Source organism: Humulus lupulus, chromosome 8 (assembly GCF_963169125.1).
Source record: "Humulus lupulus chromosome 8, drHumLupu1.1, whole genome shotgun sequence".
Classification (NCBI taxonomy): domain Eukaryota; kingdom Viridiplantae; phylum Streptophyta; class Magnoliopsida; order Rosales; family Cannabaceae; genus Humulus; species Humulus lupulus.
In genome coordinates, this window is record NC_084800.1 from 77,257,943 (window position 1) to 77,284,209 (window position 26,267).

The window sequence follows — 26,267 nt, forward strand, 5'->3', positions numbered from 1 at the left end:
GGGAGAAAGAGAGGATAGGCTCTGTTTTAATATCAATCCACAGCCTTCCAAAATTCCTAAGGCTGATATAAATCTTTAAGGTCAAAAGACCATATTGCCCTTAAGCCAAATAAATCCCTCTAAAAGCTTCCGAGGGTAAAACCGTCATTTCCCGCCTATCTCGTTAATTATAATTAACGCTCTCCAATTCCCGCTATTTTCAATATTCCCAAATACCAATAAATCATATCCCATTACCCTTTAATTCTCGGTAATGCTTTAATCATTAAATTCACCCCGAGACTCACCCCAAGCCCCGAACTTAAACCCGTTATGACTAGACCGAACACTTACATCTCATGATCGTCTCATGTCGAAAAGCTCGAACCAATCCACCTTATAATGTGGCTATAATTATAATTCACCCATATGCATAAAATTACACAATCACGCCCCCAACGGCCAAATTACCAAAATGCCCTTGCATTTAAAATATGAGCTCATATGCATGCATTCACCATCATATAATAATATAATTCACATAAACATGCATATAGTCATTAAAATATCATAACAAATCAATTATGGCCCTCCCGGCCTCCTAATCAAGGTCCTAAACCTTATTAGGAAATTTGGGGCATTACACTATCTCATTCCTAATACGTGGATTTCTTCAACTTCTTTGGGTGTGGATCTTGAGGTTTTTTATTATTATTATTTTGATTGTGTCAAAGCTGGGTTCATCTTTAGGCGTGGATCCTCAATTTTTTTAAAATGTTTTGAATCTGGGTTCATATATGCATTTTTGTTATTGGCTTTAGATTTGTGGGTTTCAACAGATCGTGGAGGGTCGACAAACTTGAGTTTAAAAATGCGAGGCACTTGTCTGAATCTAGGTTCTTTAATGTTGCAACTCTTGGGTTTTTACGGGTGTTGTTGAATCTGTTTGAATCTGCAACTTATGGGTTCTTTAATGCTTTTGAGTTTAAATCTATTTTCAATATGATGTTTGAAGTTTAGTCGAACGATGGCACAGAATCATGGGTTAGTCAGAGACTTTGGGTGTTTGAGGGTTTGGAATGTCTACAACCAAGTTGATTAGTTGATTTGTATAAAATGATAAATTGATAGTTCGTGGGTTTGGTTTTGGACTCAAATGAGTTTGATGAACATTAACATAAATTTGAGTTATTAATTTTTGCATCTAATGAGAAATTTTCATTTTAATTTGATGAAATCATTTTTATTTTGTTAATTAATTCAAATATTTTTTTCCTTGTAAAAAAAAATAATACAAAATTTTTAATTGAAATTAAAATAATTTTTTATTTAAAATATAATTTTAAAATAAATTAATAAGTTTTTCAATTGAAAATATAACGAAGACCAATGATGTGCTGACATCTGTCACCGAAGTGAGCTCAATTAACAGTTAACGAACTTGGTAGTTACGGATGTAACAAAAATGAAAAATTCGGTATTTTTGCCTTTGAAAAATAAGATTGATTATATATGTGTATAAAACAAAAAATATTAAGTATTTATGCTACAACTACCCCTATAATTAATTTGTGATTCTATAGAATATGAGATTATAAAAGTACCTATAGAGTACTTGCACAAAAATACTCCAGTACTTATATTGATAACCATCTCAACAAATTAAGTGCATAATTAAAAAATATAAGAATATAAACAGGTATTTATTGAAATTTTAAAGATAGTAACTGACCCTAACTAATCTGCCAAGTTCTTATTATACTCACATTCACATCACTTCTTGCACGAGCATTAAAAATACGAAAGCCAGGATTTGATGTGAATGATCGTTAAAAAAAAATTGTAACGACCTAAGCCTGTAGTACCTTTAAAAAGATCGGTGCAACAGATTTATACAATTATACCTAAAATAATATTGTATAACTTTATAGTAACATTATCATTGCTATCTAATATCGGATCCCACTTATTTGAATTTAATAAGTATTATAGAATAAATCTAACTAATCATAACGTACCACCTTATATAATGTTGGACACCTTAAAAGACACCCTTAAATAAACCGGAGCTATTAAAGAGGTGCATTTAAATCTACAATAAAAGATAGATTAAGAAGGGTGCTCAAATTATCGCATTAGGCGACGAGTTTCAAATCGAAGTGTACTCAAAATTTCCGAGGTTGAACAAAGACAGATGTTCTTCTTGAGGGGACAACGAAGCATCCTGTGGACTCTTCATAAGTAGACGCCTTGACTACTTCATCAGTGGACATTAACTGCACCATATTTTCATATGAAAAAAATGCCATTATTGTTAACTAATATATAATAGAAATTTCCAAGAGTCACTCAAAACGCTCATGAAATCGTGTTTTATGGTTAGAAAAAATCTAGTGCTCGGAGCATTACTCAGAAGTGAACAAAATAGCTTTGAATCAGATTGCAATTCTATGTTTTAACTTCTATAGATTTCAATAATCATCTACTATGAATGTGGTAGTTGGGTGTCCTGTTTGGTTCCGCTATGGTTTAAACAAACTACTCTTTTATTAGCAACTCATAATATACATGAACCATAAGTTTCAAATATAATGTAACATTTGGGTTTGGGCGCAAAAGCAATATCACTTGTCTACACTAATTTTGTTCGAGAAAAAAACTGATTTACCTGTACAGGATGTAATTCAAAATTTCTAGCTCTTAGTGCTGGACTGGCAAATGACACCTCAGTGGGACGCGCATTGATGACGACCACAATATATGAGTAGCTGAGACCGAAAAAATAATTGCAGCATTATCACTAATTCCTACTATTAAAGTCAGATAAAAAGACTGAAATCTCATTTTTACTCACATTGGATCTAGTTGAGATAACCCCGGTTGACCTTCATGACCGTCTTCGATGCTCATTACTATGACTCCAGGAATTGATGATGGACCAGTGTTGTGAAAGCGTAATCGCTCCTAAGAACATAAGATATAATGTGTAAATCGACCAATTAATTGACATTGCCTTTGAAGTAATATCTTACCAGTCACCAGAAAATTACATTTTGGAGAATAAAGAAATGAATGAGAAAAAATATAAGAAAATTCATGTTTTTCTTTCTTCCTTATTTTGTTAGCAGAAACCCCAACCCTAATTACTAATTAGAAGTTTGGAAGGAGACCAAAAAAGATATTATGAAGACAAGAGTGGAATATCATCTTTAAGAGGAAACACAGAAACTAAATTATTAAAGATTGATCAGTTCCCAACAATATAGCGTAATGGACTAATATAACCAAAGCTCTCACCTGGATAGCATTTGCTGTCCTCAGACAGAATAGCGGTGAAGAGTACCTAATGCGTAACAAATTTGAGAAATTCTCCACAGCATCAAGGATGTGACTTCTCTGAGGTTTGAACGATGGATCTGCCAATCTAGGTTTGATTCTGAAAATAGATATAAAGTCTCAGATTAAAATCAACAGAAATAACATATGCATCATCTTAAAAGGGTCCTCTGGATGCTTGAAAAGGAAACTTAAAAGAGGCAGCTGCAGTCGATGTAAATATACTAAAAATATAGTAATAAATATCAGAAGCAATGCCTTTAATTATCATTATAATCATTTTCTTTTAAGAAAGGACTAGAAATCCACATTTGCGATGTAGTGAGATGCAGTACAATGAAATTATTGTATATAGAATATACTAGTGCTTAGTGCTTACAGTGGCCAGCTTCTCTCGTTCTTCTGTTTTGGAGGAAGGCCAACTCCCCAGTTGTTAGAATTGTATGTAAAGTCGAGCCTGGGTACAAAGATGAATAACATCAAATCTAAAGTAGATAAAGAATGCTCAGATCACACTGATTATATGATAAAAAAACAAAAATGTTCATCGCTTATAAGAAAAATGAAAATTCCTATATATGGGATTCAAAACTAGAGAAAGTAACTGAACAAGAATAACAATGGACCTGTTAAACCAATCACCAGAGTTGTATGAATCACGATCCAGTGATTTTGAGCGGAGCATCTCATCACCTGAGTGAAAAAATGGTATTCCCTGTACACAAAAATTCTTAGGATACTTGTTTAGGAAAAAATTACTAAAATTGCTGTAACTGTACATAATGAACATTTAATTAGAAAATTAGAATGTTATCAACAAAGCTTAAAAAAAGTGATTAAAACAGGCAAAAGTAAAACACTTGATTGAGACTAGTTAAAACCTGTGACAGCGCAATTATACTTGTTGCCAAATGATTTATCCAGCATCTCTCATCAACAGAGATTTCCATTGGAGTCTACAAATAAATAACTGCGTTAGAGACAAAGTACATGTAAGATAACAAAGCAGTGATAAATAGGATGATCATACCTTCATGCTAATAATGTCAAACAGAGTCTCATTGTCATGAGCAGAAACATAATTAACCTGAAAATTACAAGCACACCATTAGAGTCTAATCTTTCTTTTATTCCTTATTTGAAGAAGTAATAAAAAAACTAGCACCAGAACAAGTAACTTCAAAAGGGGCATTAATTAGGTAAATGCAAACTGCTGATGCTAAGCCAACAAAACTAAAATACCAAAACTTGGAGTCAGTCCTTACAGTTTCTGTGGGGTTTGAAGCAAATCCAACAGGGGCGCCACCATGAGTTAATACTTCAGATCCTTTTACCTACATAATCCATTGAACTTCAAGTCAAGACAATGTTTTTGGTTTTAACAATGATAATTACAAAACAGGGTAAAGTAAAGTTAAAATGATCATACAGTTGAAAAAGATATCAGAAGATTCACAGAATAAATGGACAGGACTCATTTTAACAATTCCATCAATCTATATAATTTGAAAGAGTACTTATATTGTTATGCAATAGAATTGTTTATGTAAGAAAATCAGATACTGAAATAATACTAAATCATTTTAAAAATAATAATAAGCATTTGATCTCAACAACAGGTGGGTCACTAAAGTTATGGAAATTGCTTATTTATCTGCCACATAGAACAATAACTGTTTAAAGAACTAAACTATATTAAAATATAACAACAGGTAAGCATATATATAGCATCGCAAAGTATGGTTCACACTACTAGGCTATATGATTCAATTTCATCAGACTTCATTCTTGAGAAGGACTGCATTACCTCTTTCCCTTCACAATTTGTTAGCACAAAGTCCCTCAAATTTGCAGCCATCCCAACCTGAATAGTGAATAATTTTGATTAGAAAAAAATCCTAAAAATTAAAATCAAAGTTGAAGGCATTAGTCTGACATTAGATAATAAATTATGTGTTGAAGTTTAATAATAGTATATTTATATTTATAAAACTTGTCCTCCCACTGACTCCTACAATTTTGAAAACTCTAGCATATTACTAGGAAGATCCCAGAGAGGAATCAAACCTCAGACCTAATGAAGGTGAAGAAAGCTCCAGCATATTTTATGTTGGTCTCCATGAAAAATGTAAAACCTCAAACCTCAAAGATGATAGTTAAACTTTATTATCTTTTCTGAGTCTATGATCTTATCAAATATTTGATATATCTAGCTCAACAATAGGCAAAAAGGAATCAAATCTGGTACAACAGCAAGCATGCAAGCATGATCCATGACAGGTGGATGGAAATACTGATACCAATATATGTGTGTGTGTTGAAGGCAAAAATAGAAAACTATCAAATTATGAGCTTAAATAAATTTATGGCTATAAGCTTACTAATGTGGTCTACTGGAAAAAAAAATTAATAAAGTAGGATATCCAGAGATAAATAGATGAATGAGTAAAACAGCCAGCCTTACTTAAATATTCCTTTTGAAGAAAATGGTGTATCTTTATTTAGCATTTATTTCATGAAAAAACTAGTGTATCACGAATAGATTTATTTTCAAGAAATAGTATACATATGCATCAATATGTTTAACCTGAATGTGATCCTTTGAAGCTGCAAGCATTTCTCCAGCAGCTGTTCCATGGTCATGATCATTAGGCTGCGAGAAAAGAACAATGAAGTATCAACCATAGTTAAAATAATTACGTTCTCAAAAATCATAATTTGTGATCTAGAAAAAGAAAAAAGAAAAAAAGGTAATTGTCATAGTAATAGAACTTCGTTATACAAAACTTTGGTCATCTGCCAGTGATAATTACGACAAATAACTCAAAGTAAACTTGATCAGGTAAGTTGCTGCAAATAAAATATTTCCTTTATAATACAAACTATGGTATGAAATGTATCAAAACATCAACACTTAAGGAGCTGGCAACTTAAGAACCTAATCTTTTTTTAAAAAAAATGATTGTGATACTGGTGCAGGTAATAAAGAAATATGATGACTGCTACACTTTCTTCATGGATATTTTAAAATTATTCTGCAGAAATTATGAAAATTACCTGCAACAGTAAGCCAGTCACAAATCCTTGTTGAAGAGGATGACCAAATGGAGATCCACCGAGTACTGCATCCCGAATTCGATCGTTGAAACTAAGTTGAATTTCAAAGTTACTTGTGAAAATTAGATGTATATTAATGAAATGAATAGCACATATGATTGATGTGAATTGACATTCACTTTCTCAATAGACAAAAAAACTGATTCTAGACACTGCTGTACAATGACAAAAGTAAAAACATTTACCAAGAGTTTAAAGTCCTAATAAAATTGTCAGCATTTCATAACTATCCAGGAAAAAGGTTCTATTTCATGGAATACATCCATACGCTTGATTCTCCACTTCATAAGGTAGGATACAACTAACCTATACTGCTTTACATATACATATACAATTATATATGTGTATGTATGTATATATGCAAATACAAATTGGGGATTTTTGCATAATTTCCTCCAGAGTTTTTCATTTGGGCATTCTGGTCCTTGAGATTTGTTTTTTCGCAATCTGAACCATAAACTTATAAATTACAGCAATCAAGTCCCCAATTCGTTAGTGGCTGTAAAAATCTTGCAGAATCTTCACACAGCAGTCACATGGGGCCTTCTTTTAAGGACAATTTTGGTATTGCTCTAGCTATGTGGCTTGAAGGGAATATTAGCTTTCAAAAATCAAATTTACCTACTTCTATTTTATTCTTGTGCAAAATATGCTTTGAAACATATGGGAACAGAAAAGTAAGTTAAACAAATTATCAAATATAGAACAAAGAATACCTCCCTATTCCAGTGCCAGAAAGATTGACTTGTGATGCATTTACCCCACGTCCGTTCCTGGCAACTTCACCAAAGTCCCATCCTTCGCCATATCTTTAAAATAGTGAAACAGAAATTTTATGAAATTATCACTAAAATAACTAGTGTCTAGTTCATTAGAAGTCAAAAACAAACTTCAAGAGCAATAAAAAGAGAAACAACTGGATGAAAAAGAGAAGCTACCAAGCGAAACCTACATATAGACACTGGAACCATCGACCCCATCCTTTTCCTTTGTTAGGCTGGAGATTGCATGCTTTGCTTTCATCTAAAGAAAGATTAAAATCTTTATTTTCTTTGCTATTTTATCACAGATATGCACGATATTAAATTGGTCAATAAATGCTTACCATTGTTCTTTTCATTATATGACCCATAAGGTCAAACCGAAATCCATCAACCTGAAATAGAACATTACTATGATTAATCTCAACAGCTTATAAACCTCTAGATAAAATCTAGAAGTGAAGGTGTAATGATGGATAGAAATCATAAACCCTGCTTTAAGTTCAGTTTACTCTATAACATACCATATGAAAAAAGAATACACACTTACGGAAAATAAAGAAACTTTTTATGTAAGAGAGGAATATAATGTACCATTCTGTAGTAAAGGAATCACCTTGTAATTAACAACCCAATGCAGAAGATCATCAACAATCAAACGTTCAACCATAAAATGCTCACTGGCAGTGTTGTTTACACAAGTACTGTTCTCAATAAATCCATCAGTGTTTCTTCTCAAATAGTAACCTGGAACAATCTGGTAATGAAATTCCATGTCACAACAGAAGACTGCATATCTTCCAAAAAAATAAAAAATAAAATAAAGATGGGAGAATACTTATATACATGGTGGAATCTTATAATCATTACGTAACTATACTTTTTCAGCATGCATAATGGGACAGGGGGCATTTATACCAGATCACAACCTTATCAAGAACAGAATTTTCATCATAGGGCCCACTTCCATGTAAATGATTATAGACAACATCGAGTACAACTCTGAGGCCAATACAATTAAGTGCCTGCACAAAAATATTGTTGTTTTTATCTGTTAAGCCCCGACTACCTGCAAGGAAGTTAGCAAACCAATAGAACAGTACAAAGAGACAGTAGAGAGAAATGGTGGCTAAAACCAGTAGCAATTGTATCTCAATTCAGCAGCCAAACAGTACAACTTTCCACAGGAATTCGAGGGCCTGGGACCCTCCTATGCAATAAGCAGATTCTAGCTCAAGCATGCCCCACTCACTGACCTCCCCACTACCTATATTGGCTCACTCTCTTTCTGTTACAGCAATGACCAAAGAGCCCCTGACCCAACAGAAAGACTACCTTACCCCTTATGTGTTGACCTGGCTCTCCTAGCATAAGTGAACCGTATATCAGTCCTAACATTATCAGTAAAAATCTAATGAGTAGATACCATTAAATGGATAATAGGCATGAAAACAGAAAACTAGACAAGGTAAGACCAAAGAGAACTTCAATCTTAATAGAAACTGTTTTAACTTCAAAAGAAGAGAAGGAAATTGAATACAGGACAAGGGATCAAAAATTCAATCTGAACCTTGCTTTCTCAGTTTTTTTGCAAGTGAAGAAAAAAGGTCAGTTTAGTTGGCCATTTCAATAAAGACATAATATCCTGACCTTAACCATCTTTCTAAACTCAATTATACGGCATGACCCGTTAGGATTACTTGCATAACTTCCTTTAGGGACTCCCCAGAGAACAGGATTGTACCTTCATAAGAGAAGAAATTAATGCGTTTAGAAACACAATGCATCTAAATCAGATCGCAATGTCTAATAGAGGTCAAAATCATACCCCCAGTTATAGCCATCACTATTTTGTATAGTTGTTATTAGAGCTTGTTGCTCAGCAGAATCTGGGGAAAACTTTTCAAGTATCTCAGTGTCTGCACAAAGGGCAAAAGCAAATAAATTATGAGTTATTTGTATTAATGCTGCCACCAGCACAAAATAATTAAAGTATATCTGACATCAATTACAAGTTAAAAGATATTAAATTAAGACCTGGTCAAGGTGAAAATTCTGGCAACATCGGATAGAAAAGGTCAATTAAGGTGGATCTCTTGTATTCTTTTGAATTAAAAAATTAGTATCCCCAGTCCAATATAAATAGGTAACAGAATTAAAATATTTACATGACACTACAATTTCACAATGAGATTCCTTCTCTAATCTAAGCATTTGAAAACTTGTTTTATTATTTTTATTCAATTTGACCATATACAATTACCAGACTCCAAGTCTGGACCACCCAACCATTCGAATGAACCCCAAGTGGCAGAAAACTTTTTTTTATTTGACCTAAGTAAGCATATACATACCAACAGACTTCCACTTCTCTTTCTCATCATCAACATCAGCAAACTGGAAGGTTGGTAGTAAATGGACATGAGTAAGACCAGCATCTGACAATTTCTTTAAATGACGGACACCTGCTGAATCCTTCAAGCAGTATATGTTCACTATTAAATAATACATATTCACGCCATTCTTTTTTTAAGCATTTATTACATAAAGCTTGGCTATAATAGAGTAATGAATGTGCTCGTGAATATGCAGTTCATTGTGATTTTTCATTATACTAAGTTTAAAGGTACCAATTCATGTTTGAAAATTGTATTTATCACAATGGAGAAATCTCAGATATTTGAAAGAGATGTCAAAATAAAATATTGTAAGGCTCGACCAACATATTCAGACTACTTCAAGCAGAATCTGTGTGTGCTTTATTCTGTTAGGTGCCTTAATATGTTTGAAGCTTAACTTTTAGGGCTCATAGAAAATTCTTGTGCCACAAGTCATGCCGAATTCCCCCAAAAATGTGAACGCCCTCTTTGGAAAAATCATCCCTTCTTCATCAGTTTACCATTTAAGCTTAATGAAGATGTTAACCCACCCAGGCATGAACCCAGAGCATCAGAAAATGGCAACTGAGGAATGCAAAGAATTACAACAACAGGGACTAATCGAACCAACCACCTCTTTATGGGCATGTCATGCTTTCTACGTCAATAAGAGATCAAAACGGCTCGAGGAAAACAGAAGCTGGTCATCAATTATAATCCTCAGAATGAATTTTTGGCAAATGATAAATTCCCCCTACCAAACAAAAATTCCCTATCTTGTCAAAGGCCCAAATATTTTCTAAATTCGACCTAAAGGCTGGGTTTTGGGAGTTGGGTATCAAAGAAGAAGATAGGTCCAAAACAGCCTTCTGCATTCCAAATCACCACTATCAATGGATTGTCCTTCCCTTTGGTCTCAAAACAGCTCCATCACTGTTCCAAAAGGCCATGACTAAAATCTATGGCCCTATTCTAGATAAGGTCCTAATCTACATTAATGACATATTGCTCTTCTCACAAGATGAACAAGCCCATCAAAATCTTCTGCCCAAATTCATTTCTCTCACAGAAGTCCATGGAGTCATGCTATCAGGAAAAAAAAAAGATCATAGAACAAGCCCAAATTGACTTTTCTGGGGATGAAGCTTATTAAAGGCCAATATAAAGCCCAGCATAGCCCAAGAGTTGTTAAAGTTTCCCGAAAATGACTTCACAAAGGTCAAAATTCAACAATTCCTAAGAATTGTAAACTATTTACGAGATTTTGTCCCGCGACTTTCGGAAATGACAAGACCACGCAGCGACATGCTTAAAAAGCAAAATCCACCATGGTCACAAGAGCAAACTATAGCAGTCAAAAAACTAAAGGAAATAATGCAGACACTACCATCTCTGCAGATTCTTTCTTATGGGAAAAAAATCCTGCAAACAGACGCTAGTGATCGATATTGGGGAGTGATCCTACTTGAACAAGACAAGACAGGGAAAAGAAAAATGTGGATACAAGAGTGGCCACTTCAAAGACTCTCAGCTCCATTATCATTCTACCCTTAAAGAATTATTGGCGATAAAGATGAGTATTACAAAATTTGAATTCCATCTGATAGGACATCATTTCTTCGTAGAAACAGACTTTGCCGCGTCCAAAGAAATGATTGGTCTAAAAAAGAGCAAAACGACAAATGCACAACTTTTGAGAATGACAGTTTGGTTTGACAACTATTCTTTTGACATTAAACACATTCAAGGCAAAGACAATACTGTGGCTGATTTCTTATCCAGATCACCCCTGCTATAAATCTAGCCTCAGGAGACTCACCAAGAGCCATCCTCATTGTCATCCAAAACTCACCACATACCATCCCAATCATATTCATGATAGCTTCTTCCTCTTCTGTCACACACAACCAATCTTTTCCCCGAGATGCAAAAAATATCCTTCCAAAAACATCCAACAAATCAGCCAGAGAAAGAGCAACCCACAGAGCAATCGTTATCCAGAATTTTATGATCTCCAAACTTGGACCTTCTATACAAAATGATTTTGGAATCCATCCAAAGTATCCATTTGCCCAAATCCTCCCTCTCCGAGATGCCATCTTCACATCAAAACCAATAATTAGATCTTTCTCTGGTAATTTTGAACCAATTACTCTATGAATGATAGAGCATCCTCGGAAGAATTGTAATTTGATTGGTTTACTGATGAGATCTGTACAGAAGATGCTTCCATTTGCAGCGTGGAAGAATTGCTTTTCTTTCTTCCAATATTCTGGAGGGAGAACATCTAGGTTCATCATGGTGCATGATGCTCCAATGTCAAAGAATGCTGCTACTTTGACTGGCCGAGCATACTTTGTAGAGAGGATCTACATGGAGATGATTGGCGATGGTTGTATTGTATTGATTGCTGCCATATGGTAGAATGCATCTGGGGCCTTCTGTTGTTCGAATGCACAGAGAGATTCTGGATTGATCTCGTCATCAGTAGAGAAGATGGATTCTAGATCATTCTCTTCGAGAGATATGCCTGTTGTTTGTTGAATATGGGAGATCAGTTTGGCAGTTTTCCCTTTGGAGCATTGCTTGGCATAATGTCTTTTTTCACCACAGATGAAACATCTATCAGACTTCTTCCTGAAAGACCGCTTCCTTCTTAGGAACTTGAATGAGCGGCGTCCCTTTTCCTTTGAGGATTTAGAGGTCCTAAAGGTTTTAAACCTTTTGTTGTGTTTCCTTTTTCTAGAAGGCAAGAACATGCTGATTCTGATTGACATTTGATTCGTATGTCTTTTTGGCTGCAAATCTTTCCAAACTTCTTGGATTGTTTCATGAATTCTTGGATAAATTTGTGTTGAGAGCACATCTTTTCCAATGCCTTTAGAACTAGTTGATAGATTTCTCCAATCGTAGCATCGGCTAAGGTTCTTCCTGTTCCCGAGAGAAGTCTGAAGGTTTCTTCTCCTAGTGGTTCTAGTATGGACGAGAGGAAAGCCTGTTTTAGGTTTGGGTCATCAATTCCACCTATTTGGTAGAACCGTTGTGTTATCTTTTTGTAATGCTTCTCCAAATCTCTCTTATCCATTGAACAACATTTTAGTTTGAACAATTTTGCGCAAAGTCTTTCAGTGACTTGAGCGTCTTGTCCGCAAAACTCAATATACAGATAGGTCAGGGCATTTGTGACAGATAGAAGTTGTAAAAACATCATTTGTCTATAATCGTCCAGACTTGTCCACCAGTCGTACCTGTAAAACGGGAAACAAAGCTGAAGAGAATCGTTCCTGTCTGTGCTTCCGGTCTCTGTGATTCTAGGCTGAGCCAAGCTTGAAACTCTTGGAACCTTTCGCGCCATTTTGATGGAGGGAGATCATCTAAAGTAAAAATTTGAAAATTTGAACTTTTACTTTTTCGTTTTTAGGAAACATGTGTTGTTGTTGATTCATTTCCACTTTCATCTTCGCTTGTGATTATTGGTTCGGTCTGTGAGTTTGATTCAGCTGGTTGAACCATCAGATGTGGAAATGTTCCATCGTCATCGCTGGATAAAGTTTTACTGGATAAGCTCTCGGGGTCACTCAGGATAAAATCATCAGAAATTGAGCTTATTTCTTCAAACCAGTCTCCTGAAGAATTGTCTGAACTAGTCGAAGAGCTTTGATCGTCTGAGTCTATTTCATTTTCTGCGATGTGGAGAGTGCTTGTATGTTGAATCGTTTGTGACAGAGGATTTATGGTTGGATGAACCATAAGTTGCTTGAGTTCGTCTGTCGGTTGGCTTGGTGGTTCTTTCTTCTTCCCCTTTTTTGTCTTCTGTTGTTGGTTTTCATCAAGCATGCGCCTTAATCTTACAACAGAGTCCTCTTGTATAGATCCAGTAATAAGAAAAGGCTGAGAGGCTTACTGGCGTCGTAGTTATCCTGAACAGGGACGAGGTTCTCAAATAGCTAGTTGAAGGTGCCTTTGTCGATTCTTGTTGGCAGAACCGATTCTTGAGGGATTCATATTGGGTTTTTAGGCTCTTCATCTCGGCTTCTTTTGCCAAGAATACTGACATCAGAATTGATTTTGCTTTGATGATGGCTAGAAACTCTTCATGAGTCTGTTGGATCTTTGCAGTGAGTTTGTCAATGACAGTAGTCTGGGATTGTTTTACTACCGTCTCTATTCTGGTATTCTATAACTCGACTTGCTTTAAGACCTTATTTTGGGCAATCATATTTTCTGATCGCCAGTTGAGAACTTCTTCGGCAGGAGATACCTTCTTAAGAGACCCATCTGCGTTTCTGGTTGTGGGGTTTTGAACCTTTGGTTGGTGAGAAACTGTACCTTGGTCATCTTGCTTGTCAAATTTCTTGAGGAGGAAAATCTGACTCATAATCAGTAGTAGTCATCGTACACACTTGTGGAATTTGTTGTAACTGATTTTGAGCAGGAAAAGCTTCTCCATGATGTTGCATCCATTTTGCTGCCTTTTTGTAGCATGGCAAAATGTTCTGTTGGGGAGCTGAAAGTGGAGGCTCTTGGGAGCCTGTTAAAGGAAGCTCAATGTCTCATCCAATTGGTTCTAAAGGAGAGTCAGGTAAGCCCTTGGGAGCAGAATATTTGACTATATAGTCAAACTTTCCAGAAGGTTGACCTAACAATCCTATTCCCTTTTCTCCTTGATCTAGCCGTTGCTTAAGTCGTTTTCCTGAGCTGGGACGTCGCTTTGGCTTTGGGAGATCTTACTCCACTTTTAGGCAAATTTTGCAGTCGCAAACATCCCAATACTTATGTCCATCCGTAGATTCGAAAGCATAAATAGGGCTGCCTTGAGAATCGAAGGATTGGATTTCCACATCAGTTGGTGTGACAAAGGTCATCATATACTGGGTGGTAAAGCAACTGGGAGCCTTTGTTTGAGTTTTGTCAAAGATTATTTCGACAGAGGCATCTTCTTTTTTGTGATAAGATGGTTCAGTAAGAGTCTGAACAGCTTCATAAGATCATCTGTAGAGATTTGCCTTGGAATATGAGAGCATGTTGGAACTTGGGTAGAGTCTACTGAGACCAGTAATGCTTCTTCAGCTGTTAGCAAAGAAAGATCCAGAGTATGGTCTTAGAGTCTGTATGTCATCTGGTAATGAAGAGTAGCTCCAATGGAAGGAAGATCTTGGTCAATTCTAGAAAGTTGGGCATCTACTTTAAAAGCATCAGCCAAACGGTTGTCTTTGAGAGACATATTAAAGTTTGGAAATAGTGTAGTTATTACTGTTCCTACGTTTAATGTAGTTTCTATGGTTGCAATGCTTGTATGTTGGTAATTTCTCATTCGGGTGTCGAGCAGACTCATTCGGCAGCCGATTGGAAGGCCCTTTCGGCCATGAAGGTAAATAGCTAAGCGAATGGCACCAAAATGGATATGGGTAAATCCTTGCGCATTCCAATCGGGAATAAATTCAGGAAAAATTTATAAAATGACGAATTGGACCTCAGGAGTAGGTCTCAATTGATACTTGCTGAATTTAGAGGCTTGGATATATTCTTTTGGGACTTTGTAGGATGGTTTGATGAGCACTTTAATAGAACGGGTAAAAGGAGTCATGGATCTTGGGAATATTTGGTACGGGTTGATCAAGGGAAGGTTGTTATTGGCAATCTTATTTTCTTCAGGAACATATGATAGTTCATAAAGAAAGTCAAGTTTGTTAGCTGTGGACTTACGGAAAGATGGGGAAGGAGTAAGTGACAAGGGTGATATTATAGGAACACTAGAGTTTGCAGAGTTTGTAGATGAGGTTTCATTTGCCATGATCTGAAATAGAGATTCGTCGGTAGGATAGGATGAAGTATGACTCTGATACCATTAAGGTGTTCCTACTATAAGTTAGTTAGACAAATTAACGAATCAATCAACACAGTAATTTCTCACACGGATTTGCACGACTTACACACTCCAAATTGCGTGACTTACGATCATAAATGATAGATTGCTAGATTTATTAACTCGAATGTTAATCTAAAACTTATAACAATAGTTGCCTTCAGATGTGATCCATATTGCATACTGTCTCTACTTCAGTATTCTCTGAAGGAAGGATTTAGAAGAACATTTTTTGACAATAAACATTCTGGTAATTTATTGCTTCGTAATTCTCTGACTTACACAAGAAGGGATGATGGCCTTATATAGGTACATACTCCAGCATACAAACTTAACTAAACTTAACTCATCCTAGTCAAAACAACCATAGTTGGGATAGGATAAGGGATAAGATTCCCTAGACAAGATAAGGGATAGGATTTCCCGACAAAGACAAAAGCATAGATAAGGAATAAGATTCCCCGACAAAAGTAAAATGCTAAACAACAAAAGCTTATGGCTGAAATACACAATAATTATTTAAATATTGTCTAATGGTTGGCTTCATAGTCATAGTCAAAGTCATATGTTGGGTCTTCATGAAGTGGATTCCATCCTGTCGGTTCGTCATCCTGATCACTGCCAGCTGGAAGGCAGGCGTTGTATTCTGTGTACATGATGTTCCATTCTTCTCCTGTGTAATGGAAGAGATAGGAGTCTTGCATATCTGCAGTGTCAGCATATGGGTTTTGTGAATTTTCGAAGTAATCATTCTTTCGCAAAATTACCCCTTCGGTATCGGTCAATTTGTACAGTGACGAATATTTTTGCTCTAATGTTTCTTCGAGTTTGGTGGCCTGATCTGTTTTATTTTTTGAGATATGGAAAGCTTCAAGGGCCCTTGTTATTTTGCGAGTATAGTCGGAAAGGAATATCTCCCAAGGAGCATCTTCTTCTGGCTTGGGCTATAATTCAGGAGGTATAATCTAATTTTTTTCAAACAGACTCTTTTGGATGTCAATGTATTCTTGGCCCCCAAGACCACATAATGGCTCTTCTTTTGACCCATAGACTTCGAATGTTGGATTAGTAACTATATTTTGTTCTTCATCAAGCTTGGCATTAAGGCTAAGAAAGAGAACAGTATAACAGTTAATTAGGTTGACAACATTTGGGCCTGGTGGATAGATAAAAGTGAGCCTGTTATTTTGGACCTTTTTCCAAAGAGGGCGTTCACATTTTTTGAGGAATTCGGCATGACTTGTGGCAAAAGAATTTTCTATGAGTCGTTGTCTGACTTTGGAGAATGGATCAGGAGTCATGAGAAAATAGTTTAGTATAGATTCCCTTGGAACAAAATGTTGTTTGTAACCAAGGCTACCAGGAAGGATTCGCAAACCTTTTTTCTTGGTGTAGACTTCAAAACCAATATGAAGCCCAATCGCACATAGCCCAAGAGTTTTTATAATTTCCCGAAAAGGACTTCACAAAGGTCCAAATTCAACAGTTCCTAGGAATTGTAAACTATTTACGGGATTTTGTCCCGCGACTTTCGGAAATGACAAGACCACTGAGCGACATGCTTAAAAAGCAAAATCCATCATGGTCACAAGAGCAAACTGTAGCAGTAAAAAAACTAAAGGAAATAATACAGACACTACCACCTCTGCAGATTCTTTCTGATGGGAAAAAAATCCTGCAAACAAACGCTAGTGATCGATATTGGGGAGTGGTCCTACTTGAACAAGACAAGACAGGGAAAAGAAAAATAAGTAGATACAAGAGTGACACTTCAAAAACTCTCAACTCCATTATCATTCTACCCTTAAAGAATTATTGGCGATAAAGATGGGTGTTACAAAATTTGAATTCCATCTGATAGGACACAATTTCTTGGTAGAAACAGACTTTGCCGCATCCAAAGGAATGATTGGTCTAAAAAAGAGCAAAACGACAAATGCACAACTTTTGAGATTGGCAGTTTGGTTTGACAACTATTCTTTTGACATTAAACACATTCAAGACAAAGAAAATATTGTGGCTGATTTCTTATCCAGATCACACCTGCTATAAATCTAGCATCAAGAGACTCACCAAGAACCATCCTCATTGTCATCCAAAAATCACCATATACCATCCCAATTACATTCATGATGGCCTCTTCCTCTTCTGTCACACACAACCAATCTTTTCCTTGGGATACAAAGAATATCCTTAAAAAAACATCCAACAAATCAGCCAGAGAAAGAGCAACCCACAGAGCAATCTTTATCCAGAATTTTAAGATCTCCAAACTTGGACCTTCTATACAAAATGACTTTGGAATCATCCAACGTATCCATTTGCCCAAATCCTACCTCTCCGAAATGCCATCTTCACACAAAAACCGATAGCCCACCTTTTCTGGTACCTGGCCAGTGTCTTCACCATAGCTGTCGAAGTACAAACTATGGCCTTGCACACATCCATAAAATCATTCTTGGACCAAGAAAGGTTCAAGCCAGCCTACCAAGTCCAAATGGATATTTTGTCCTGATTCGCCCCGTTGGAAGAATGGAAAAGGGTTTTATCTGCTGAATGGAAAAAGATACAAAATAACAGGCTCACTTTTATCTACCCACCAGGCTCAAATGTTGCCAGACTAATAAACTGTTATACTGTTCTCTTTCTTAGCCTTAATGCCAAGCTTGATGAAGAACAAAATATAGTTACTAATCCAACATTCGAAGTCTACGGGTCAAAAGAAGAACCATTATGTGGTCTTGGGGGCCAAGAATACATGAACATCCAAAAGGGTCTGTTTGAGAAAAATCAAATTATATTTATTGAATTATGACCTAAGCCATAAAAAGATGCTCCTTGGGAGACATTCCCTTCCGACTATACTCGCAAAATAACAAGGGCCCTTGAAGCCTTCCATATCTCAAAAAATGAAACAAATCAGGCAACCAAACTCGCAGAAACATTAGAGCAAAAATATCCGTCACTGTACAAATTGACTGATACTGAAGGGATAATTTTGCGAAAGAATGATTATTTCGAAGATTCACAAAACTCATATGCTGACACTGCAGATATACAAGACCCCTATCTCTTACATTACACAAGAGAAGAATGGAACATGATATACACAGAATACGACGTCTGCCCTCCAGCTGGCAGTGATCAGGATGACGAACCGACAGGATGGAACTCACTTCACGAAGACCCAACATATGACTCTCACTATGACTATGAAGCCAGCTATGAGACAATATTTAAATAATTATTGTGTATTTCAGCCATAAGCTTTTGTTGTTTAGCCTTTTACTTTTATCAGGGAATCTTATCCCTTATCTATGCTTTTGTCTTTGTCGGGAAATCATATCCCTTATTTTGTCTAGGGAATCTTATCCCTTATCCTATCCCAACTATGGTTGGTTTTGACTAGGATGGGTTAAGTTTGGTTAAGTTTGTATACTGGAGTATGTGGCTACATAATGCCATCATCCCTCCTTGTGTAAGTCAGAGAATTACGAAACAATAAAATACCAAAGTGTATTGTCAAAAAATGTTCTTCTAAATCCTTCCTTCAGAGATTTCTGAAGTAGAAATAGTATGCAATATGGATCATATCTGAAGGCAACTACTGTTATAAGTTTTAGATTAACATTCGAGTTAATAAATCTAGCAATCTATTATTTATGATCGTAAGTCACGCAATTTGGAGTGTGTAAGTCGTGCAGATCCGTGTGACAAATTGCTGAATTTATTGATTCGTTAGTTTGTCTAACTAACTTATAGCATGAACACTTTAATGGTATCAGAGCCATACTTCATCTTATCCTACCGACGAATCTCTATTTCAGATCATGGCAAACGAAATCTCATCTACAAACTCTGCAAACTCTAGTGCTCCTATAATATCACCCTTGTCACTTACTCCTTCCCCATCTTTCTGTAAGTCCACAGCCAACAAACTTGACTTTCTTTATGAACTATCATATGTTCCTGAAGAAAACAAGATTGCCAATAACAACCTTCCCTTGATCAACCCGTACCAAATATTCCCAAAATCCATTAGTCCTTTTACCCATTCCATTAAAGCACTCATCAAACCATCCTACAAAGCCCCAAAAGAATATATCCAAGCCTCTAAATTCAGCGAGTGTCAATTAAGACTTACTCTTGAGGTCCAATTCGTCACTATACAAATCTCTCCTGAATTTATTCCCGAGTGGAATGCACCGAGGGATTCTGGATTGATCTAGTCATCAGTAGAGAAGATGAATTCTAGATCATTCTCTTCGAGAGATATGCCTGTTGTTTGTTGAATATAAGAGATCAGTTTAGCAGTTTTCCCTTTGAGGCATTGCTTGGCATAATGTCCTTTTTCACCACAGATGAAACATCTGTCAGACTTCTTCCTGAAAGACCGCTTCCTTCTTAGGAACTTGAATGAGCGGCATCCTTTTTCCTTTGAGGATTTAGAGGTCCTAAAGGTTTTAAACCTTTTGTTGTGTTTCTTTTTTTCTGGAAGGCAGGAACATGCTGATTCTGATTGACATTTGATTCGTAGATCCTTTTGGCTGCAAACATTTCCAAGCTTCTTGAATTGTTTCATAAATTCTTGGATAAATTTGTGTTGAGAGCACATCTTTTCCAATACCTTTAGAACTAGTTGATAGATTTCTCTAATCGTAGCATCGGCTAAGGTTCTTCCTGTTCACGAGAGAAGTCTGAAGGTTTCTTCTCCTAGTGGTTCTAGTATGGACGAGAGGAAAGCCTGTTTTAGATTTGGGTCATCAATTCCACCTATTTGGTAGAACCGTTGAGTTATCTTTTTGTAATGCTTCTCCAAATCTCTCTTATCCATTGAATAACATTTTAGTTTGAACAATTCTGCGCGAAATCTTTCAGTGACTTGAGCGTCTTGTCCGCAGAACTCAATATACAGATAGGTCAGGGCATTTGTGACAGATAGAAGTTGTAGAAACGTCATTTGTCTGTAATCGCCCAGACTTGTCCACCAGTCTTGTAGGGTACCTGTAAAACAAGAAACAAAGTTGAGGAGAATCGTTCCTGTCTGTGCTTCCGGTCTCTGTGATTTTAGGCTGAGTCAAGCTTGAAACTCTTATAACATTTTGCGCCATTTTGATGGAGGGAGGTCATCTAAAGTAAAAGTTTGAAAATTTGAACCTTTACTTTTTTGTTTTTGGGGAACATGTGGTTTTGTTGATTCATTTACACTTTCGTCTTTGCTTGTGATAATTGGTTCGGTCTGTGAATTTGATTCAACTGGTTGAACCATCAGATGTGGAAATGTTCCATCGTCATTGCTGGATAAAGTTTTACTGGATAAGCTCTCGGGGTCACTCAAGATAGAATCATCAGAACTTGAGCTTATTTCTTCAAACCAGTCTCCTGAAGAATTGTCTGAACTAGTCGAAGATCTTTGATCGTCTGAGTCCGTTTCATTTTCTGCGATGTGGAGAGTGCTTGTATGTCGAATTGTTTGTGACAGAAGATTTGTGGCTGGATAAACCATAAGTTGCTTGAGTTCGTCTGTCGGTTGGCTCAGTAGTTCTTTTTTCTTCCCCTTTTTTGTCTTCTGTTGTTGGTTTTCATCAAGCATGCGCCTTAATCTTACAATAGAGTCCTCTTGTATAGATCCAGTAATAGGAAAAGGCTGAGAGGATTTTGGTATTGTAGCAAACTGCCAAGGGACCGGCGTCGTAGTTATCCCGAACGGGGACGAGGTTCCCAAATAGCTAGTTGAAGATGCCTTTGTCGGTTCTTGTTGGCAGAACCGATTCTTGAGGGATTCATATTGGGTTTTTAGGCTCTTCATCTCGGCTTCTTTTGCCAGGAATACTGGCATCGAAACTGAGTTTGCTTTAATGATGGCTAGAAGCTCTTCATGAGTCTGTTGGATCTTTGCAGTGAGTTTGTCAATGACAGTAGTCTGGGATTGTTTTACTGCCGTCTCTATTCTGGTATTCTGTAACTCGACTTGCTTTAAGACCTTGTTTTGGGAATCATATTTTCTTATTGCCAGTTGAGAACTTCTTCGGCCGGAGATACCTTTTTGAGAAACCCATCTGCGTTCGTGGTTATGGATGAGCTTGTGGATGTGGATAATCTAGAATCCATCTTCTCTACTGATGACGAGATCAATCCAGAATCCCTCTGTGCATTCGAACAACAGAAGGCCCCAGATGCATTCTACCATATGGCAGCAATCAATACAATACAATCATCGTCATTCATCTCCATGCAGATCCTCTCTACAAAGTATGGTCAGCAAGTCAAAGTAGCAGCCTTCTTCGACACGGGAGCATCATACACCATGATGAACACTGATGTTTTCCCTCTAGAATATTGGAGGAAAGAAAAGCAATTCTTCCACGCTGCAAATGCAAATGGAAGCATCTTCTATACAGAGCTCATCAGTAAATCAATCAAATTATATGCTCTATCATTCATAGAGTAATTGGTTCAAAATTACCAGGGAAAGATCTAATTATTGGTTTTGATGTCTACACAAAGAAAAAGGGTTTGTGAATCCTTCCTGGTGACCTTGGTAACAAACAACATTTTGCTCCATGGGAATCTATACCAAAATATTTTCTTATGCCTCCTTATCCATTCTCCAAGGTCAGACAACAGCTCATAGAAAATTCTTGTGCCACAAGTCATGCCGAATTCTTCCAGAAATGTGAACGCCCTTTTTGGAAAAATCATCAGTTCTTCATCAGTTTACCATTTAAGCACAATGAAGATGTTAACCCTACCAAAGCAAGTCACCCAGGCATGAACCCAGAGCATCAAAAAATGACAACTGAGAAATGTAAAGAACTACAACAACAGGGACTAATCGAACCAACCACCTCTTTATGGGCATGCTATGCTTTCTACGTCAATAAGATATCAGAACAGGCTCGAGGAAAACAGAGGCTGGTCATCAATTATAAGCCTCTGAATAAATTTTTGGCAGACGATGAATTCCCCCTACCAAACAAAAACTCCCTATTTGCAAGCTTGTTAAAGGCCCAAATATTTTCAAAATTCGACCTAAAGGCAGAGTTTTGGCAGTTGGATATCAAAGAAGAAGATAGGCCCAAAACAACCTTCTGCATTCCAAATCACCACTATCAATGGACTGTCCTTCCCTTTGGTCTCAAAACAGCTCCATCACTGTTTCAAAAGGCCATGACTAAAATCTATGGCCCTATTCTAGATAAGGCCCTAATCTACATTGATGACATATTGCTCTTCTCACAAGATGAACAAGTCCATCAAAATCTTCTGGTCCAATTCATTTCTCTCACAGAAGCCCATGGGGTCATGCTATCCGAAAAAAAAAAAATTATTAGACAAGCCCAAATTAACTTTCTGGGGATGAAGCTTATTAAAGGCATAATGGGGAAGAATTTGTGTATTAAAATGTGTTATGGCTTGATATACATTGTTCGGGCTCTAAAACATCCAGTTTTGTAACCAAGCCCTGAAACATTTCATGTTACCGAAAATTCCAAGCTCATAGTAACACAACTATTGACCTATTGCAATCTTCAACACCCAGTGACATAGCAACATGCTTTAAAATTTCTAATCTTATTTTTGCATAATGTTCTATCAAAAGACAGAAAGGTAGATAAAAGTCACTTATCTTAAGAACACGTAAATAATCAGGGAGAAGCCACAAATACCTGCAAAGTAAAGGCCAAATAGCCACCTCGGAATTTATCATTTACAGTGAGGTCACTGGCACTGCAGTAGCAATGTAGTATATTAGAACAAAGACAAATAGATGGACTCGAAATGTTGCCAAAATAATTATACATGTCCACTTGAAGCCTGTGTTCAGCAAATAGGCTAAAGTAGAATTTTAGGAAGTTTCATGTTATCCTAAGATTCCCTAAAAATATGAGGCAGGTATGAAATAATTAATTGAAAAAAAAAACTCCATAACCTAACCCTGTAGGTATTTAAATATGAAATTATGGGCCCGATTTCTAGTCTATCTTCAAACTATGTGTCTTCACATTTTTTCATGTTTCTTTTGAGAAATAAAGTTGAAGCATTAATGATTAAAGATGCATTTTACAGAAAAATGATGAGACTTGCTTAGTTACCTGAAATCCCTTACATGCAATTCATATATACTTGTGTCTGAGAAAGAGAGAATATCAGGTTTTTCATACGCCAACTTTTCCCATCCTTCAGGTTTTAGAATATCAGAATCAAGATCTACAAACAGTGTTCGGCCACCATTTGCTGAGACCCTGTCATTACAAGGAAATTTTTTTCCATAGAAAGTTCTTATATACATATTGACAAAAATTAAGTTAAGAGCTGCTGTAAAATAATATAATAATTTTTTACTACAGAAACACCTTTATCTATTTTGGAAACTTTTCTATAGGAGGAGACAACCAGCATACCCTCTAGCATATGGATCACTTGCATGGCACTTTACAATTTGCAAGGTGCTAGGATGGTAAACAGACACTTCGTACACATAATAGCATCCATCCCAACTCTTTGGTCCTTTGGTACTCCAAACACCCTGAGTCTCCTCAAGCTGGACTATCTCTAGAGGACTACCACCTGATGAATCCTTATAAATGCAAGCCCGTACTTTCTGTTCCAATGCAGAAGTAAATTAAAGTAGAAATGAAGACATAATAAGAGCAACATAACACATTAAATCAGAACAAGAGAAGTAAGTACACATTAATAGTGAAATAATGTTTTAAGAAGTGGCATACCTGAGCAGTGGGTGCCCATAGAAAAAGTGCTATAGCTTCAGTTGAATAAACTGCTCCTAGGGGACCGCAGTATGAGAACAATTCATCCAGGATTCCAGGTAACTGCAAACCAGTAATACTGCTGCATTTTCCAACATCTGTGTAACACAAACAAATACATAATGACAGCCAACTCGTAAGGAAAGAACCAACTAATCATACAGGATACCATGAACAACAAATCAAAATTGAAGCAATTTTCTACAATGCAGTACTAGATGAACCATTCATTAGTCACCTTTCCCAATATAGGCCTTTCTCGACACAAGAACAGCAAAAACATGCTTCCTTACCATCAAAAGCAGCAACAGCTAACTGGCACTTGAGCAAGACTTTTGCATCTAAGCCAGGCGGGACCTTAAAAGCTCTGTAGTCTTTAATATGAGGAAACTTTTCTTTGACCTAAAAACATCAATTTATAAAAACAAAAAAGATTTAAACTTCTCAAGAAGCTACAGGTTACATCAAACTATTAGAGGTATTATATTTCAGTGAACAGATTAACAGTGTACTTTTCTTACATTTTGAGGGAGCCCGTGGCTATCTTCTTCAAGCTTAAACTTCACATCGTGCCCTGTTACAAAATGTAAATAACATTCCCAAATCACATTATTCACTGAAATTAAATCAATCGCCACGAACGAAATACACATAATTGGAAGCAGAGACCAGACCTTGAATACCATGATCGTCCTCCATGACTGACAAAGAAGCTGTTTCGCTAGCGAATAAGTATAAGGAGCCATTGATTCCAACATCCACATTCCAAGCGATGATAGATTCACTCACCCAATACGCTCTTGAATACATAAGACTATCCTTTAACTATTCAGATCACCATTCGAAACATAAATGTTCATCAATTTTCATGCAATGCATCGAATTTGAGAGAGAGAGAGAGGAGTGGAGGCAAACCTGAGAGGTTGCAGCAGGAGATGACGAGTGAGCAGAGCAGCGGAGAAGAGGAAGCGCGTGGAAGGGACGCGAGAGGAGAGGTACAGGTTTGGAGGATTTTAAACGACGTCGTTGAGGAGACAACGTCGTCGTCGTCGCCGTCGTGGTAGAGAGCGGTGGCGGGAAATGAGGTTGAAGATGAGGATGAGAAGTTATGAACGTTAGAGCAGTTGGAGTGTGAAGATGAAGAAAAGTCGATGAGCGTAGAAGAAGCATTTTGGCCAAGTTTTGGGATGGCCTTCTTTCCAAATCTTTTATTTTTCTAAATTTATGTCGATTTCATATTTTGAATTGTCTTATTGTGAATCGTGATCTATTGAAAAAGTAGTATGATAATGATGAAATATTTTACAATAAATTTCTTTTTAAACTAAATTAAATAATAATAATTTTATAACTTTTTAACTTACTACAATAATTCACTTCATTATTTCTAAAAAAAAAACAATTCACTTAATTTCATAACCGTTCTTTATCAAATACATTTTTAACGGTGGTGGTGTAATTGTCGCATGTTGGTGGTAGTATTTTGTCCATCAAAGTGAAAGTGAAGAGGTTGGATACTGATATATTATCAATATTGTAAAACCAATATTAAACTTAAGCAATTGAGCACTAATTATATTTCCGGATTGTGTAAGTTTAAGAATTTATATTATAAATATAATTGGGAAATACGAGTCTTGTTGGTATTGTTATCTGGTTTTTATTTTCAAAATTATGTTTTAAAAAATGACAACAGAAAATAATTTTTTTAGTTTTAAAAAAAATAAGTGTTTGGCTAGTGTTTTCTAAAAATAACTTTTTAGTTTTATTTTAAAAAAAAACTTGAATAAATATATTTACAAAAAGAAAAATCTTTTAAAAATTTGTAATAAATAATAATAAGATAAATAAATAAATAAATAATAATAATAAATAAATAATAAGATAAAGTAATGTGAAGAAAAAGTGACGAAAAATAAGAAAGATAGAAAGTAAGGAGAGAAATTTTGAGGAAAAAAAATTGAGAAGAGAGAAATTGATGCAAGAAAAAATAATGAGAAAGAAAATGGAGAGATAGAAAAAATGAAGAGATGTTAGGGCATGATGAGTGTATAATGCT

At 36.1% G+C, this 26,267-nt stretch overlaps 1 protein-coding gene across 1 annotated transcript; it reads right to left on the minus strand.

The window, feature by feature from the left end:
- Positions 1 to 1,884: 1,884 nt before the first annotated feature.
- LOC133797884 (pullulanase 1, chloroplastic) lies at positions 1,885 to 25,424 on the minus strand. Its single transcript, XM_062235978.1, has 28 exons — positions 25,124 to 25,424; positions 24,883 to 25,033; positions 24,730 to 24,782; positions 24,502 to 24,610; positions 24,170 to 24,306; positions 23,843 to 24,042; positions 23,534 to 23,683; positions 23,108 to 23,168; positions 9,548 to 9,668; positions 9,022 to 9,112; positions 8,844 to 8,937; positions 8,123 to 8,218; positions 7,810 to 7,950; positions 7,538 to 7,588; positions 7,385 to 7,455; positions 7,149 to 7,241; positions 6,373 to 6,463; positions 5,903 to 5,968; positions 5,123 to 5,179; positions 4,581 to 4,649; positions 4,346 to 4,402; positions 4,197 to 4,271; positions 3,942 to 4,030; positions 3,695 to 3,772; positions 3,277 to 3,415; positions 2,834 to 2,943; positions 2,648 to 2,747; positions 1,885 to 2,255 (listed from the first exon to the last, which is right to left on the minus strand). Exons 1-28 carry the CDS (start codon positions 25,376 to 25,378, stop codon positions 2,145 to 2,147), a joined length of 2,916 nt encoding a protein of 971 aa, XP_062091962.1. The 5' UTR covers positions 25,379 to 25,424; the 3' UTR covers positions 1,885 to 2,144.
- Positions 25,425 to 26,267: the final 843 nt, after the last annotated feature.